General features: G+C 42.5%; 1 protein-coding gene across 7 annotated transcripts in view; it reads right to left on the reverse strand.

Moving 5' to 3' along the window:
• The window catches only part of RBMS3 (RNA binding motif single stranded interacting protein 3), a gene marked incomplete at its 3' end in the record, with an annotated part of 779,945 nt that overhangs the window by 86,880 nt on the left and 674,834 nt on the right, over nucleotides 1-18,231 (reverse strand). For all 7 annotated transcript variants that reach the window (XM_082193455.1, XM_082193458.1, XM_082193459.1 and 4 more), the window contains one exon: nucleotides 8,169-8,275. In XM_082193455.1, the coding sequence (XP_082049581.1) occupies nucleotides 8,169-8,275 (107 nt within the window). The remainder of the gene's footprint in view (nucleotides 1-8,168; nucleotides 8,276-18,231) is intronic.

Here is an 18,231-nt window from a genome sequence, read left to right on the forward strand (position 1 = left end):
CAGAAAGAGAATAAACCTTCCTCGTTGTAAGTATTCTGAGCTAGAAGCTCTTTGAAGAAGAAAAGGATGGAGCCAACAGTCCAAATGAGATTTGGTTTAAACATTCCTGTAGTAAAATAAGCTTTACTCAGCGGGTGAGTTAACTTGGCATTAATCTTTCTTTTGATAATTTATGACAGTTTTAACTTAAAAAAAAAAATACTGTGTGATTGAAAGGCTTACAATTTTTATTTAAAAAAAAAATTTAAACAATAAATCAAACATTTATACATAGCATGTTATGAACATACAGCTGTACGTTCAAGAAATAAGATGTCCTCCCCAATGAAACACGCTGAGAGACACTCATTTCAACGTATATATTCTCACTGATATGCTATGAAAATAATATTTCTGGCTTCTATTAAGGTTGTGTGTGCAGTTTTGAGTAAGACCTGTATGGGACTGAGTTAGGCCAAGCCAAGTCAGCTCCAAATCCACAAACATGTTTATATAAAAAATGGTCCAGGAATTCAGAATTCTTTCCTAGCAGTTATCCCCTGCTAAGCTCTGTTGCCTCTTACTAGGCAATCCCTAGGATTACCTTTGATGCTGACACCCTTTTTTGAAAATGGCTTGTATTTAAAACCACACTGCGCGTAGCTGCAGAATACATTTCAATGCACACTGCATGAAAAATAAACATGACATTAATGGAACCAGCGTATTTGATTTTAATACAGTGACTGTTCCGATCTATTATAAATGCTTACAGCTGACATTTCCAATACCGGGTGCTCAGAAATGGTAGCCATTTATGTTAACATTAGAGAAGCTTGATGAATTTGATCTTTGTGAATTAGGATGTGAAGTAATCTGATCTTAACTCCTCGGACTAATGTGCTAACTGAAATATTACCACCCTTCTGATTTTGCACTCTTCCAAATTCTCCTCAGCTCAAAAAAATTCCAAAATGCATTTAACGAGCATATTTTAGGATACAAATATTTAGAAATATGTGTGTGTGTATTTGTTTTATTTATTTTTATGTATTTATATGCATTATGTACATATTTTCATTTTAAAGCAGAATCAGGAAGAAATGGATTTATGAGCACAAAATTGGCACACGTCCTGAACTGAACCATGTTCTCCTTGTAGCTATCACTGCTACCTGCTAGCTCGTTGCATGAGAGAACAGGGAACCAGATAAGAGAGGCAGCTGGAGAGGGTGTCAAGGGGCTCTGATCCATGATGGACCTTCTGCCAAGATGTCATCAGGCACATAATGATATCAACTCTTGATGCTAGCCCTAGCAATAATGAAAGGGGAAAGGAGTAGGCTCACTGGGAGGGGGAGCCATTCTTTCCATACGCATCTTATTCTGTTCCTCACTAATTTTGCTTTGGTTGAAGCATAAAAACAGCAAAAATTAACTAGATACTGGAGGAGTTAAGAAGCTTGGAAAGATTAAGCCTACACCCAATCTGATGTGAAAGTTATGAGTCCTTAAAGATCTTTTCCAGCATTTGTTATCTTCTGATTTGTACTATTTATTACAGTATCTCCTGACTGTCTCAAGGAGAAACATTGCTTTATAGATGCATCTCCCAGATTAGCTCCAAATCACCTGGTATTCCAACCGAGGGCCAGCAAAATCCCCAAAATCTATGCTCCATAGGTCTGAGGACCTGCAAGTGAATGTATGAAATACAAGAACCACGTGTGCTTTGTGCACTGGAGCTATTTGAACTGACACAGCTAAACATTATGGCTGTGATCCTAATTGTAATTAAGTGGAAGTAAATTCCAAGGAAATTAACACGACTCAAGTGCTTAGGGTTGAGACATATGGAAATGTTCTGCCAGGGTTTTCTGTTCTATTTCTCACTAGCCTTATTTCTCTCCCTCCTATAGACCACCACTGCTTATTTTCTGACTCACTACAGAGCAGGCATCCATAGTATGCGCCAATATTCATGATGAAAGAGAGAGGTTACCAGAGATACCAACCAGAAAACAAAAAATTCAAATCTAGCCTGATTTCAAGGACCCTAACCCATCTTCACCCAGGAATCTTGTTGGCTCAGTCCCATAGGAATGCCCATTATAATAAGATAAGCATTGTGAACGTGATTAATGTCCCCACATTGTATGACAGATTTGGTATATTTTGGGTCAGAGGAATGTGGGGCCCTTCAACTGGGGCCAATCTGCTGGAGTTCCCAGGTCCCTTAATAGTCTTGTGCATAGAGCCAAGAATAAAAACTCTGCCAGCTATCAGACTGAATCATTTCTGTCCATAGAGGACTATGGAGCTCAATCCAGTATTACCTGTCTGCTTGGAAGCATAAAACAGCCTGTGTCTGAGATCTGAAATACACCCAACAGAGACCTGCTAATCATTTCTAAATGCCTGCTGCTCGGAGAGAGAAAAGGATTGGCACCAGGATCAGAAACTTTGACTTTCCTGCAGCTATTGACTTTACAACCAAGTAGGGAAATCCCAATCTCCCAAATGACCTCTGTATATTTCTCTCTTTAAATTGCTAGAGGGCATTGAGTAGAAAAGTAATAAATGGTAGGTCAAAAATGAGAAAGTTAAAGGAACAGTTGTAAGAAAAGTGTGTGTGTGTTTGTTTTAAGGATAATTCATTTTTTCTTTCCATGCTTGAGCACATACAGTACATAGGTTTGCCTCCTGATTATTTACAAAGGAAGCCCTAGCTCTAGATAAGCGTATTAAAAGTGGCAAACAGAGGGGGAAGAATGAAGGAAGCATCTGTGATCCCTTATCTGCAGTAAACTACTTAATTTCATCCTGGTCTAATCTCAGGGAAACTCATCATCAGAGTTATATGACCGGGTTGCTCATGACTCTATTATTGCAAAGAGATCAGTCTCCAAATGCATTATATAGGCTATTGCTGTGGCTCATTTAAGTCCATTTTCTACTTAGATGTATAATTTCAAAAAGCCGATGTAAGAGCAATGAATCTTTTGCTCTTCCTAATCTAACTTATCCAGTTTTGTCAAGTATGTTTTTAAAATCACAGTCTGATTCTTTGTGGTCTAAGCCACTGCGCCTCTTGGGCTTGCTGATCGGAAGGTCAGCGGTTCGAATCTGTGCGATGGGGTGAGCTCCCATTGCTCTGTCCCTGCTCCTGCCAAACTAGCAGTTCGAAAGCACTCCAATGCCAGCAGATAAATAGGTACTGCTGTGGCGTTTACGTGCACTCTGGTTTCCATCATGGTGTCCCGTTGTACCAGAAGCGGTTTAGTTCTGTTGGCCACATGACCCAGAAAGCTATCTGTGGACAAATGCCAGCTCCCTTGGCCTGAAAGTGAGATGAGCGCCACAATCCCATAGTCACCTTTGACTGGACTTAACCATCCTGGGGTCTTTTACCTTTTTACCATATCTTTGAAGGAATTTTGTGTAATATAGCACCAGAATATTCACTACATATTTCTAATCATTTCTTATAAAAAGCCACTGTACACATGTTGTCTACAGATAAATAATTCCAACCTCAAGTTTTAAAATAACACTGTTTTCAGTCAAATTTATCTGCAGCCGAGATCAATATTCAAACTGGAAATACAGCACGGAGAATTTTCTGAATTTTCATGGAGCTGCGTTTGAAAATGAGGCAGAACCTCAATTCATGCAAAAGCCAGCTGCCCGACTGCTGACAAGTGTAAGGTGACCGGATCATAGAACACCAACTCTGTACCAGTTACATTGGCTTGTTGTATGCTTCCAAGCTCAATTTGAAGTGCTGGTTTTCACCTTCTTTTTATGGCCCAGGATGCCCATATATTAAGGAACACCTCTCTCAGAAAGGTCTAAACACCAGGAAGAACTTTCTGACAGTAGGAACTGTTCGACAGAGGAAAAGACCCGCCCAGGAGGTGGTGGACTCTTGTAGGAGCCAACTCCTAGGGGCTGTGGGGACTTCGGGCCCCACAATGAAATATTTGAGGGGGGGTCAGGCCCCCACAAAGTTGATGGGTATTCCCCTTCATATAGGGTGTGTCAGATGGCAGTGGTAGTTGCTCGTGAGTAATCAGTCGGGACTCAGACCTGTCTTTTAGAGGTGCAAAACTATTTACAGTGCAGAGCCACAAGTTCATGTCTGCCTCAATCGCTACCAGAATCCGGGAGTGGGCGTTTCTGGGTCCTTCCCCAACATAATAGCTTAGTCACCCCCAGCCTTTTCCTTCCCTCTTTGCATTTTACACCTCTGCGCAGGGTGGGCGATGGAAGGGGCGTGCTTCCCTCCTGGCCGGCTTGGCCAGGAGCGGTGCTGAGGCTCCCAGCAGCATCCTCTGGTCCTTTCTTCTCTTCCCCACTGGAGGTGGGGCTTTCCTCACCACCGGAAGAGGAACTGCTTCGCAAGATTTTCGGAGGTTCCCTGTAACCCAACTGCCTCTTTGCTTCCCTGCTTGGCAGGGGGTTGGACTCGATGGCCCTTGTGGTCTCTTCCAATTTTATGATTCTATGATTCCCTTCCCTGTTCCAATGGCAGTACCCTGACAGGGTGTATGTGCACTGCATAATGTGATTGATTATGCAGGGTGGGGCTTACCTGGGCCCTCACAAAATTTTATTCAAGCTGGCACCGCTGTGAACCCTCCTTTCTTGGAGGTTTTAGGCAGAGGTTGGATGGCCACCCAGTTGAGATTCCTCCATTGCAGAGGGTTGGGCTAGACTATCCTCAAAGTCCTTTCCAACTCTACACTTCTGTGATTCTATGAATCTACGAACCTACCCAGACCCTTAGATCTTCATATGAGGGACTTCTCTGTATCCCTCCTCTGAGCGCAGTTCAAAGGGTCATAACAAGGGAGATGGCCTTTTCAGCTGAGGCTCCCCACCTGTGGAATGCTCTCCCCACAGAGGTTGACCTGAGACTTTTAATGTCAGGTAAAAACTGACCTTTTTCCAAGCCAATGATGGACCAAATTGGTTAGGGTTTGTTAATGTGCTTTCAAATTTTCAAGACATTGGACGGCTGGTGGGGGGCTGCTTTGAATGATAAAAAGGTTAGTGTTTTATATGACTCCCCTTTTTATGGTAGAATGAATTTCTGTTTTTGAAAAAATGTAAGTCACTTGGAGACCTTCTTAGGTAACAAGTAACTAATATGTTCCAATAATGATGATGATGGAAGGGGAATTAACAAAACAAAACAAAAAAACAGGGGACACATTGGGTGAGTGCAGGTGCCTTCTGCCCACAAAAGAACACTTCTGGGTCCAAGGTATGCCTCAGCTTCACAAAGTGAAAAAGAGTAGCCATGATGACACATGTTAAACATCTTATAAACACAAATGCTATGATTATGTGCAAGAAACTTTGTGTAATGTTTGAAAGTGCGGTGAGTAGAAAAAAAGTAAACACTGAGATAACACTGTCCCTCTCATGTACAGAAAAGCTGCAGAATCGAGTTTGGAAGCAGAATTAAAGTAAATTATCAAACCTTCAATTCTAGCACATGGGGGGGCACCTAAATTGTGTGATTGGGTATTTGATTGATTTTGGAATTGATATTATAATTTGGTATTGATAAATGAGGCGTATATTGGATTATTGTTCTTGAAAATTTATTTAAAAATATATATAAAAAAGAAAAGCTGCAGAATCCATGAGCATACGTAGTGCAGTAAGTTACCCAAGGCACAATAGCGTGTCAGCATTATTGACCCAAACCCTAGTGTGCAACCCAGTAAAGTTGATACGATGGGCAGCAATGGCATGTATTGTGTGAACACAGACTATCAGGGTTGTGGACCCTACAGAAGCGTTACACTGGTGACTGGGAGCTGCCGCTGAGACCACATAACACTGGTCCTGAAAGACCTACATTGGCTCCCAGTACGTTTCTGAGCACAATTCAAAGTGTTGGTGTTGACCTTTAAAGCCCTAAACGGCCTTGGCCCAGGATACCTGAAGGAGCATCTCCACCCCCATCATTCAGCCCAAACACTGAGGTCCAGCGCTGAGGGCCTTCTGGCAGTTCCCTCATTGCGAGAAGCCAAGTTACAGGGAACCAGGCAGAGGGCCTTCTCGGTAGTGGCACCCGCCCTGTGGAACGCCCTCCCACCAGATGTCAAAAAGAACAGCAACTACCAGACTTTTAGAAGACATCTGAAGGCAGCCCTGTTTAGGGAAGCTTTTAATGTTTGATAGACTACTGTATTTTAATATTTTGTTGGAGGCCGCCCAGAGTGGCTGGGGAAACCCAGCCAGATGGGCGGGGTAAAAATATTATTATTATTATTATTAGCAAGTGCTATATAAGTCTGTCTTCAAGGACTTTCCTCTTGCAGTCTGTCATACCAAGGCCACCGTGGGTGTTCCTAGCTCAGCAGATTCTTCAGCCAATGTGCCACAAAGGCTCTAAAAGGAAGCTTATTGGTCTTGGGTCACCAGCATAATAGCTCCTTTGAGACTATTCTTCTTCAGTCAATGTTGTTGCCACAATGGCACATTACTTGGGGGATTTTTGTTGTAACAGCACATGGCAACCACCTTGTGAAAGTAAGCAACATATATGTTTTCCAGAACATAATCCCTGTCGGTCTTTGTAAGTTACTGGTAGTGCTTAAGTATGTCACACTCCAGACTGAAGGTCCATAACGTATCTGCCAACACTATCAAGCCACATTCTTACACTGTAAAGGGCAAAATATGGTTGGAAACTGCTAACCATTTTTAAAAACCACCAGTTATTCGCCATTTAAAACACACACATACAAAGAAGAAAACATCTAAATTTAAAAATAAATAAATCTGTTTTTGAAATTATATTAGAGACACACCCTTTTATAACCCAAATGACAACTGCTAGGACGCTCCCTGGTTTTAAAATATGCTTTCGCTAATCATTTCCATGAGAATGTGAAAGAATTTGAATGAGATTTACTCCAGTGATACAAATGGCTCAATGTGCTACTAAGATTAAAAAAGTACTCTGTGATGCAAAGCACATATGGAGCTCATCACACCTAAATGTTTAGAAGAATAGAAATGAGAAGAAGGTAATTAAAATTAGGCTGTTCTAATGGCCTTGTGGGAAACTAGTACGTCCTAATATTGCATTTTGTTACAACAGAGACAGAGCAAAAATCCTAAGTATGAATAGGTCAAACTTGTTCCCCTTAGGGGAATGTATGTGGCCTTTCATTCCTTCATGCATTTCCCAAAATACAGCATCCTAAATATCAGCAACAGCACACCTCAACAGTGGATATGCTAGCTGTAGAATTCCTTTTCAAATTATATGCCCTGTGTTACAGGCATGTCCTCACAATGGCTTTTTGTTAACCTCCTTTGTAGTGTGCCTCTAGGAGTATGGAAAGTATCTTTGTAGATGCCAATGACGGAAAGCCAGCTATGCAGACGACTTGATGAATGCAACTCCTACAATGGTCCCATTAATTATGTATACTGCTGGCCTAATAATGAATGGATCTGTTGGAATAAAATATCTGATTTCCTGAACTAAATCACTTGAGTTGGATCCGGGCAAAGTTCCTACTGAAATCAAGGAGACCTAAGTTAGCCATGATTGCACATTGATTTCAACTAAGTGAAACTATACGTAGAGCCAACTAACTCTCTCATATAGGTGTCCTTTCCATTTTATGAGCATTGCAATAGAAAACAGTATTGATAACTCATCTGTACAAATCTACTGCCCCTAAGGCCCCAATCAGTGATCCTTATGCTTAATATATGTATTTTTGCTCGTTTAATACTACTGAGTGAGAACACTAAGGTTAAATGCATTTAACACATGGTTTTGTAATGCCCTTTCTTAATATGTACCGTATTTTTCACTCTATAGGATGCACTTTTTCCCCTCCAAAAATTAAGGGGAAATGTGTGTGTGTCCTATGGAACGAATGCAGGCTTCTTGGCTTCAGCGATAGCAATGCAAAGCCTCCCAAGCGCAGGGGGAGTGCTCCCTCCGTGCTCCGGAGGCTCTCCCGGCTTCAGTGAAAGGAACCCAAAGCCTGCGGAGTGCAGCGGGAACTCGCGCTTCAGGGATAGAGCAAAAAATACGGTATTTATCCTTAGACTCATTTGACCTATTTTGTATTCAGGTCCCCCAAGTCAGCTCCTCAATCACCTCAACCCAAATACCCAAGGCATTACTGAAGATAATTGTGACTCACCTCTCCTTCTCTTGGCCATGGCCTCCCATTCTGCGTGTACTTGCTTTGATTCTGTCGTTTCTTTTGCCCTCCGTCAGCAAATTTGCACAGCAAAGGTTCTGTTGGGGCTGCGAAGAAAGGAAAAGCCAGGTCTGTATTAAGGCAAAGGCAAAGGACCTCTGGACGGTTAAGTCCAATCAAAGGCAACTATGGGTGATAGCCACCAATAGCCACTAATATCAGTGGCTATTGGTAACTGGCTATATGGAAATGTCATATTCAGAAGCACTATGGTAGGGGACAAAACAGAGAAAGGCTTTTGCATGCCTGTGAGCTTCTTGGATGATCTGTAGGCCAGGACAGAAAAAAAGTTACTAGACTACAAGGACCTTCAATCCAAAGCCTTCCTAGCTCTTCCTATGTTGATAATAAAATTGCTCAACTGGAGTTGTAGGGTTAGCCATCTATTCTAGTTAAGACATTCGTGGCTGGCATTAGTTAAAGCATAAACACTGCTGCTCCCCCCTTTTTTCTTTTTGGTGGGGAAAGAAAAGAGTAGACAAGCTTGTCTGAGTAATACGTTTTCACTCTTCCTCTGTGTATCTCAGCACCCTGTGCTTACATATTTGAGTAAGTGAAATAAATACAAGGAGATCAAAGGAGGCTTTTGCCAAACAATCAAATTAGCTTAGTTCCCCCCATTAAATCCTTATAGCTTAAGACAGCTGGCAGATGACCTTCTTTATGCTCCCCAGCTGAGATCCCAGTCTTTCATCATAAAACAGTCAGCACAGCTAATGTACGACTGTTCAACGAATGTTCAAAAGGCTTCAGACCAAAAAAACAACTCCTAACATGCTGGCATGAAATAGTACTGAAAAAGAAAACAAATTTATGAGAAAGACTGAGCCAGCATCCTTTCCCAATTCTTATTCTTCTTTTAAAAACAAAAACAAATCAGAGATGTTTACTAATAAAATAAAAAATAAAAACATATTGATGAATGAACAAGAAATATCCTAAAAAGGGTTAGATGAGGTATGGCTACAGAGAAACTTAGTTACATATTTGGTGGTCATTTCCAAAGGTAATTTGATATTGGGCAAGAATCCTTAGCTGTATAAAACTCATCACAGAGTATATGATCCCCTTAAACCCACTTACAATTTTGTTGAATAACTTGGAGAAAGAATATTCCAAATACACAACATGAATAGGCATCTTGTTAACAGCAGCCAAATTTCAACCGGCTTACAACAGAGACTTGCCAACGTATCACTTATAATATATCTATGTAAATCAGAGTTCCTTCGCATCCTAATTTCCAGGATGATTTACTGGAGAAACGGCTCTCATTTCTGGTGACTGTAAAAAGGGATTTATAAAAGGACTGCTCGGTTCAGTATTCTATTCCTTAAAAAATATAATCTGTTTAAAAGTTGTTGGTGAAGGTCATAGCAATTTGTAATATATGTTGTGCTAAGCTTTCAGTAAATTTGATCTCTGGTGACTCTGAATAGAGAATATGTAAGCAAAAATCGGTGGCTATGCTTGAAATGAGTGCTTAATGAAATGTTGGCTAATGCATTGTTATTTTGTAACTGCAAAATCTTCGAGTGAGGAGGGAGTGCATGTTTGTGTGTGCATATATGTATTATTTGAAAGGTTATTGGCCAGTTATAGCCCATGGAGAAGGATGTGATGTTGTGCCACTCTATATTCCACTGATTGCATTAAAAAGCAGTGGATTTCAATATTTTCCATAAGGTGTGTTTGTGCATGAGCAAGTGGTTTGTTTTTATTTGGGGATGTCACTGAAAGTCATTGTGATAAACTGAATGCGGACAAGTACTACACATATTGTACTAACAATCTTCAGATATATACAGTGGTACCTCTGGTTACGTACTTAATTCGTTCCGGAGGTCCATTCTTAACCTGAAACTGTTCTTAACCTGAAGCACCACTTTAGCTAATGTGGCCTCCTGCTGCTGCTGCGCCGCGGCCACACGATTTCTGTTCTCATCCTGAAGCAAAGTCCTTAATCCGAGGTACTATTTCTGGGTAGCGGAGTTTGTAACCTGAAGCATATGTAACCTGAAGCGTATGTAACCAGAGGTACCACTGTACACTTCACACAACAGATTAATTATGTCAATGATGCAAGCTGACACAATAAGATGGTAATTTTTCAGTATTTATCTTTTCCTGTTTGGACCTCCAAGAGTGTGGGAATTTAGAAATATATGGGTCCGGTGAGTCCTTACATAGAAACAAGTACGGTTGTACCTCGGGTTAAGTACTTAATTCGTTCCGGAGGTCCATTTTTAACCTGAAACTGTTCTTAACCTGAAGCACCACTTTAGCTAATGGGGCCTCCTGCTGCTGCCGCGCCGCTGGAGCACAATTTCTGTTCTTATCCTGAAGCAAAGTTCTTAACCTGAAACACTATTTCTGGGTTAGCCGAGTCTGTAACCTGAAGCGTATGTAACTTGAAGCGTATGTAACCCAAGGTACCACTGTAGCTATAAAGCTCTGATTTCACTGATGTCGTTGCAGAACTTAAAATCACCTTTCAGTGCCAATTTACTGGTCATACCCCTAGGTAGTTTTGAGTTACAGAAAAATCACAGGTAAAAGACTCCTCAAAGACTGGTTAGCAATACAACAGCTGCTTTATGTTGATGCAGTAGTTAAGACAAAAGAATTATTGACAGATTGGTTTTTAATCAACTCTGCGATTCTATGAATTCCAGACAGGTCATGATTTCAAAACCAGTTGGCCAGAAGGAATGATGGGAAGGTAGTAGCTCCAAGAACAAAGGAAATGTCAGAAGACCCAAATGCCCCACAAGTCAAGCCCCACAACTAAATGGGATGCTATATGCATATCTGCATCGAACATGCAGGTTTGCATCACCTTCGAGGCTCAATGTTCACAGGATGAGAGCAGGCGCAGAGGAGAAACTAACATAATGTAGAAATAATTTAAATGATACCCAACAGGTTTTACCTGAGAGTGTTTATCTTCTGAATAATAATAATAATAATAATAATAATAATAATAATAATAATAATAAATTTATACCCCGTCCATCTGGCTGGGTTTCCCCAGCCACTCTGGGCGGCTTCCAACAAAACATTAAAATACAATAATTCATCAGATATTAAAAGCTTTCCCAAACAGGGCTGCCTTCAGATGTTTTCTAAAAGTTGGATAGTTGTTAATTTCCTTGACATCTGATGGGAGGGTGTTCCACAGGGCAGGCACCACTACCGAAAAGGCCCTCTGTCTGCATCCCTGTAACCTCACTTCTTGCAGTGAGGGAACCCCCAGAAGGCCCTCGGAGCTGGACCTCAGTGTCTGGGCTGAATGATGGGTGTGGAGACGCTCCTTCAGGTATACAGGACCCAGGCCCTCTTATTTTAATATAATATTTGTGTCCATATACTTTCCTTCTAAGGTTGAAACCTATGCTATACACATTAAAATATTGTTTTAAAATATGTTGTTGTTGTTGGTACCCAAACCATCTGACGGGGTTGCCCCAGCCACTATGGGCACTGGAGTCAACATCAAATACAGCTGGTGCCTATTTTACCTCCTTTGTGAAGTCTCCACCCCATTCCCCGCACCTCTGTGAAGGGGCTTGCCACATGAGTCTAATGGTTTTTCCACATCACCACAAAGAAAAGGGGCTTGCGATAGCATGGAAACGATTGCTGACAGCAATAAGGCAAACTGGTTTGTGTGCACCAGGCCAGTGTCATAAAGAGAAAGATCTATCTATCCCGCTTCCAGATGTCTCTTACGCAAATAAACTCTGTCTGGAAAAGAAAATCTTAAAGATACAACTCTCTCGTTTAGTATATTTGAGCTGGTCCTCTATTTTATATTTATTTATAGGCATTATTTATGTACCAGCCTCTCATAAAATATCAGGGTGGCACAGAGCAATATAAGCACATAGAAACCCATTAGAAGCAGTACAAAACAACCATTAAAATGAACGGCTCCTCAATAATATTTTAAACAACTGCATAAGCCTGTCGGCATAAAAAAAGACTTCAAGAGGTGCCTCAAAGTCCAGATGCCTGCTGCATCTCTGCTGGAAGAGCGTTCCACAGCATGGGGCGAGGGATACTGAATACCCAGTATACCCCTCTTGGCTGATCCTCTACAATGAGGGTTATATAGACTGTCATTTTGGGAGAGGAAGGTGATTTAGAAAGAGCTGCTGCTTTGTTCGCATGGTTTTTCCCTGCACTTGACTTTACTATACAATCAGATATATTGTGCTCCACAGCTCCCAATGCCTGTGTTCCAACTATTCCAAATCCAGGTATCTTCTCACGCAACTGTTGGGTATTGTAAGACTCTTGGTGGGAGGGATTGTGAACCACGGTTGTCCCTCCAGCCAATATCTAACACCCTTTTCTCTGTCTATATACTGCCAGCTTACCCCACAGGTAAATCTGAATGCATAGAGTCCTGATCTCTAAGACTGAATATGCATCCTCAAACCCTCCAATTGTTCCTATTATCCATGGACAGTCCTGGATTTACAGAAGCTGTCCCAATTTATGATCTGATACTGGAATGTCCCGCTTTTCCTTAGGGCAGGCATGGCCAAACTTGGCCCTCCAGCTGTTTTTGGACTACAACTCCCATCATCCCTAGCTAACAGGACCAGTGGTCAGGGATGATGGGAATTGTAGTTCAAAAGCAGCTGGAGGGCCAAGTTTGGCCATGCCTGCCTTAGGGCGTCCCTATTTTCACTGGAGAAATCTTGGAGGGTATGGAGTTATGTGACCTCCGAGCCACAGAGTTAAGTAACTATACAACCTTTAGAAGACATCTGAGAGCAGCCCTGTATAAAGTTGTTTAAAATTTTATTATGTTTTTATATATGAAGAAGAAGAAGAGAAGAAGAGTTTGGATTTGATACCCCGCCTTTCACTCCCTTTAAGGAGTCTCAAAGCGGCTAACATTCTCCTTTCCCTTCCTCCCCCACAACAAACACTCTGTGAGGTGAGTGGGGCTGAGAGACTTCAGAGAAGTGTGACTAGCCCAAGGTCACCCAGCAGCTGCATGTGGAGGAGCGGAGACGCGAACCCGGTTCCCCAGATTAGGAGACTACCGCTCTTAACCACTACACCACACTGGAAGATGTCCAGAAATGTTGGAGGGTACATCTCTCTCGCTTTGCCTCTTTCTTGTCTGTGTTATGGCCCTGACTGCAAACAGGAGCCAGGAGACCGAAGAGGAGGAAGCTGCTGAATCTAAAAGACTGCCATTGTACTGGGTAAAGAACCCAGGCCCTGGCTGTGAGCTGGAACCTGTCAGCCAGGAGACATTTCACCCTGCTCACACCAGTGTTCAAAACTCCCATTGTCCTAGGTGCATTTTGCGACAAGGAATTTCATAAGCGCGAGCAGTTTCTGAGCATCTTACTGCGCCCAAGAATTCAGATTAAAACTGCAGAGTGGAAGGAAAGGAAGACCTTTTCCTGCCTCCCCACTTCCAGCCACTCTCTGAAGAATCGAGAACAGACCTTCTTAAGAATATTAGAGAGGAAATTAGAGGGGAAGCTTGGGGTTTTTTTATTTTCCAGTCTTCAGCTGAAAACTAGAACATGTGAAAAAAGATTTTAGCTGCAGCTCATTCATTTTCAGCTTTGCATTATTGTAATTTAAAAAGTGCGCTTAGACATTCCCTTGTTGCACCCATGTTGTTGTTTAGTCATTTAGCCGTGTCCGACTCTTTGTGACCCCATGGACCAGGCACTCCTGTCTTCCACTGCTTCCCGCAGTTTGGTCAAACTCATGCTGGTAGCTTCAAGAACACTGTCCAACCATCTCATCCTCTGTTGTCCCCTTCTCCTTGTGCCCTCAATCTTTCCCGACATCAGGGTCTTTTCCACGGAGTCTTCTCTTCTCATGAGGTGTCCAAAGTACTGGAGCCTCAGCTTCAGGATCTGTCCTTACAGTGAGCACCCAGGGCTGATCTCCTTCTGAATGGATAGGTTTGATCTTCTTGCAGTCCATGGGACTCTCCAGAGTCTCCTCCAGCACCATAATTCAAAAGCATCCATTCTTCGGCGATCAGCCTTCTTGATGGTCCAGCTCTCACTTCCATACATCACTACTGGGAAAACCATAGCTTTAACTATACGGACCTTTGTCGGCAAGGTGACGTCTCTGCTTTTTAAGATGCTGTCTAGGTTTGTCATTGCTTTTCTCCCAAGAAGCAGGCGTCTGTTAATTTCGTGACTGCTGTCACCATCTGCAGTGATCATGGAGCCCAAGAAAGTAAAATCTCTCACTGCCTCCATTTCTTCCCCTTCTATTTGCCAGGAGGTGATGGGACCAGTGGCCATGATCTTCGTTTTTTTGATGTTGAGCTTCAGACCATATTTTGCACTCTCCTCTTTCACCCTCATTAAAAGGTTCTTTAATTCCTCCTCACTTTCTGCCATCAAGGTTGTGTTGCGCCCATAACTAGGTTTAAGGTGCCATTTCGCTCCTAGAGTTCACATCTCAGTTTCTAACATTGACTCACACTACACTAGGAGCCTCGTACTCCCCAATGTAGGCAACACACAAGGTTAGAGATGAATGAGAAGTGTATGAATGCCAAACATCATGAAAGAAAACTGCTGCTTTGAAGACTCCTCAGAAAGTGGGTGCTCTCTGGGCATGCAAGCCTGACCTAACATCTCATTTGAACTCAACTTTGTTAGAAAAAAGCCTATATCTGAGCTTAGCTGAGGTCTCACACAACTGCATGCAAGGATGTCTCTCCTCATTAATTTGCAAAACAAGATGATGGATGCTGCAATAGGAGGCCCAAGAAAGACGGTCAAAGTTGAAAAAAGACGTGGAAACGCTATCCCAATAGAACGAAGGCATTGAATGAATACTGTAATCACCACGTTCAAATTTAAGAAAAGAAGAAACAGCACATGTTTTGTTATGCGGTCAATAACAAAACAATTACATCCGAGTACACATTACAGCTTCTCTTATCATCTCGTAAATCATAAAGTGCTTCTTTGTACAACTGCAGACCTTACTGCAGATAGGAACAGGTAAACTGCGTGAGAGTGTAAAAGGAAAGACATTACCAAAACGGAAAAGATAAAGCTAAATATGTAAAGCTGGACCAATTTGTGAAGCGGTTTTGTGATTTTGTGAACAATGCAAATTGTGTCTTCTGAATATTTAAAACAAGAGTTTTGTGAAGAAAGAAAATTTCTGTTCATCTGAACAGTTTGTAAAATCTTGCTGAGACGATGGAAATGAAGTTGTTGTTTGATTGTTTCTTTAACCACAGATTTATGAAAATAAGGGTTATTGAACCCTTATATTAAAATACTTGTATGCATACTTAGGGAGACACCAGGTTTGATAGGAACTCTGAATAATAATAATAATAATAATAATAATAATAATAATAATAATAATTTATTATTTATACCCTGCCCATCTGGCTGGGCCTCCCCAGCCACTCTGGGCGGCTTCCATAGAAACCAAAAATACACTAAAATATCACACGTTAAAAACTTCCCTGAACAGGGCTGCCTTAAGATGTCTTCTGAATGTCAGGTAGTTGTTTATCGCTTTGACATCTGCTGGAAGGGCGTTCCACAGGGCGGGCGCCACTACCGAGAAGGCCCTGGTTCCCTGTAGCTTTGCTTCTCACAATGAGGGAACCGCCAGAAGGCCCTCGGCGCTTGACCTCAGCGTCCGGGCAGAACGATGGGGGTGGAGATGCTCCTTCAGGTATACTGGACCAAGGCCGTTTAGGGCTTTAAAGGTCAGCACCAACACTTTGAATTGTGCTCGGAAACGTACTGGGAGCCAATGTAGGTCTTTCAAGACCGGTGTTATATGGTCTCAGCAGCCACCCCCAGTCACCAGTCTAGCTGCCGCATTCTGGATTAGTTGTAGTTTCCCAGTCACCTTCAAAGGTAGCCCCACGTAGAGCGCATTGCAGTAGTCCAAGCGGGAGATAACCAGAGCATGCACCACTCTGGCGAGACAGTCCGCAGGCAGATAGGGTCTCAGCCTACATACCAGATGGAGCTGGTAAACAGCTGCCCTGGACACAGATTTGACCTGTGCCTCCATGGACAGCTGTGAGTCCAAAATGACTCCCAGGCTGCGCACCTGGTCCTTCAGGGGCACAGTTACCCCATTCAGGACCAGGGAATCCTCCACACCTGCCCGCCTCCTGTCCCCCAAAAACAGTACTTCTGTCTTGTCAGGATTCAACCTCAATCTGTTAGCCGCCATCCATCCTCCAGCCGCCTCCAGACACTCACACAGGACCTTCACTGCCTTCACTGGTTCTGATTTAAAAGAGAGGTAGAGCTGGGTATCATCTGCATACTGATGAACACCCAGCCCAAACCTCCTGATGATCTCTCCCAGCGGCTGCATGTAAATGTTGAAAAGCATGGGGGAGAGGACAGAACCCTGAGGCACCCCACAAGTGAGGGCCCAGGGGTCTGAACACTCATCCCCACCACCACCACTTTCTGGACACGGCCCAGGAGGAAGGAGCGGAACCACTGTATGACAGTGCCCCCAGCACTGATTTAGTAAAGACTCCAGCACTGATTTAGTAAAGACTCCAGAAGTATAACAATCTTTTATCATTCCAAGACTGCAAACCTGTGCATATTTCTTTGGGGAGCATGTTGCATTGAGGTCAGTGTTACTTCCTCCAAGTGGTTATGTTCAAGATGCTGTATCGCTGAGTGTGGCATCAGCCCCATGAAAGGCTAAAGTTTTAAAAATTACAGAGTCAAATATTCTATTACATTCTTAATATGTGTGCTGTTTATACCTAACGTATATCCTTGTGACCCAAGTCACTAATTTGGTATTTTACTTAAAAGTTTTCTGAGATACAAAATCTTACCGTATTTTTTCTTATTCATTTATTAGTTCATTTTAAGCATTTAAATACTTATATGCTTTAAAATTTAGATACATTTGGATACGGGTATCAATCTCTCAAAATAATTTTTGACATTTGGAAAGATAGGTATCAATAAAGATGGATACAATACAACAGAAGATCAGCACAGGAGAGCATTTTATAAGCCAGTTATGTCTAACTTCGTTAAAAGTGTGCCCCCCCCCCAAAAAAAAATCAGCAGACACAGGAAAAGATAACAGAGACAAATGTTGGAGGTGGATCAAAGGCTAGAACTGGACAATTGTGAGAGAAATAAGTCCCCCTACCAGTATGAACTGCTGCTGTGCTGCTGTGCTGCTGGAGAAAAATGAGATACCTCAGAACCAAAATTGCAATGAAGCACTTTTGCAAGTATGGCAGAAATGATTTTGAGGGGACCTCTGAGAGTTTACAGACTGTCCTGTCTCTGCAACTGGGGTGAGGAACCTCAGTCCCTTGGCCTAATTTCACACAGCCTTCAGCTATCTAGACATTTGAGGCCTGCCCTTGCTCGTCAGACTGCCCCCCTGAGAATCTCTTCCTAGTATCTTGGCGGCAACAGGGATGAAGCTGGCATATCGTGTCAGGAGAGATGATGGCAGAAATGATGCCCAGAGGTTGTTCTTGTGTCCTAATATAGTGGTACCTCGGGTTACAGACGCTTCAGGTTACAGACTCCATTAACCCAGAAATAGTACCTCGGATTAAGAACTTTGCTTCAGGATGAGAACAGAACATGCGCGGCGGCGGCAGCAGGCCCCATTAGCTAAAGTGGTGCTTCAGGTTAAGAACAGTTTCAGGTTAAGAACGGACCTCCAGAACGAATTAAGTTCTTAACCCGTGGTACCACTATACAGGGTATGAAAGTGGGTGAGAGTATCTACATCCAAGTGGTCACCGTGTTTCAGCGGTGTTGTCCTGAGGGGCTAGAGTTGCAACCTTGTGCCTGGAAGAGTATCCCCAAATCTCACCAAATTCAATGGGAAGTCTGTGTTCCTAACTAGCAGCAAGATGTCAGCTAGCGCTGGGCGATATCTACTTTTCAACATCATGATATATCACCAGCTAAACATCACAGTTTATTGATGCATCACAATGTCTGAAAAAAGGATGGAG

Source organism: Podarcis vaucheri (assembly GCF_965113315.1).
Source record: "Podarcis vaucheri genome assembly, chromosome: 12".
NCBI classification, from domain to species: domain Eukaryota; kingdom Metazoa; phylum Chordata; class Lepidosauria; order Squamata; family Lacertidae; genus Podarcis; species Podarcis vaucheri.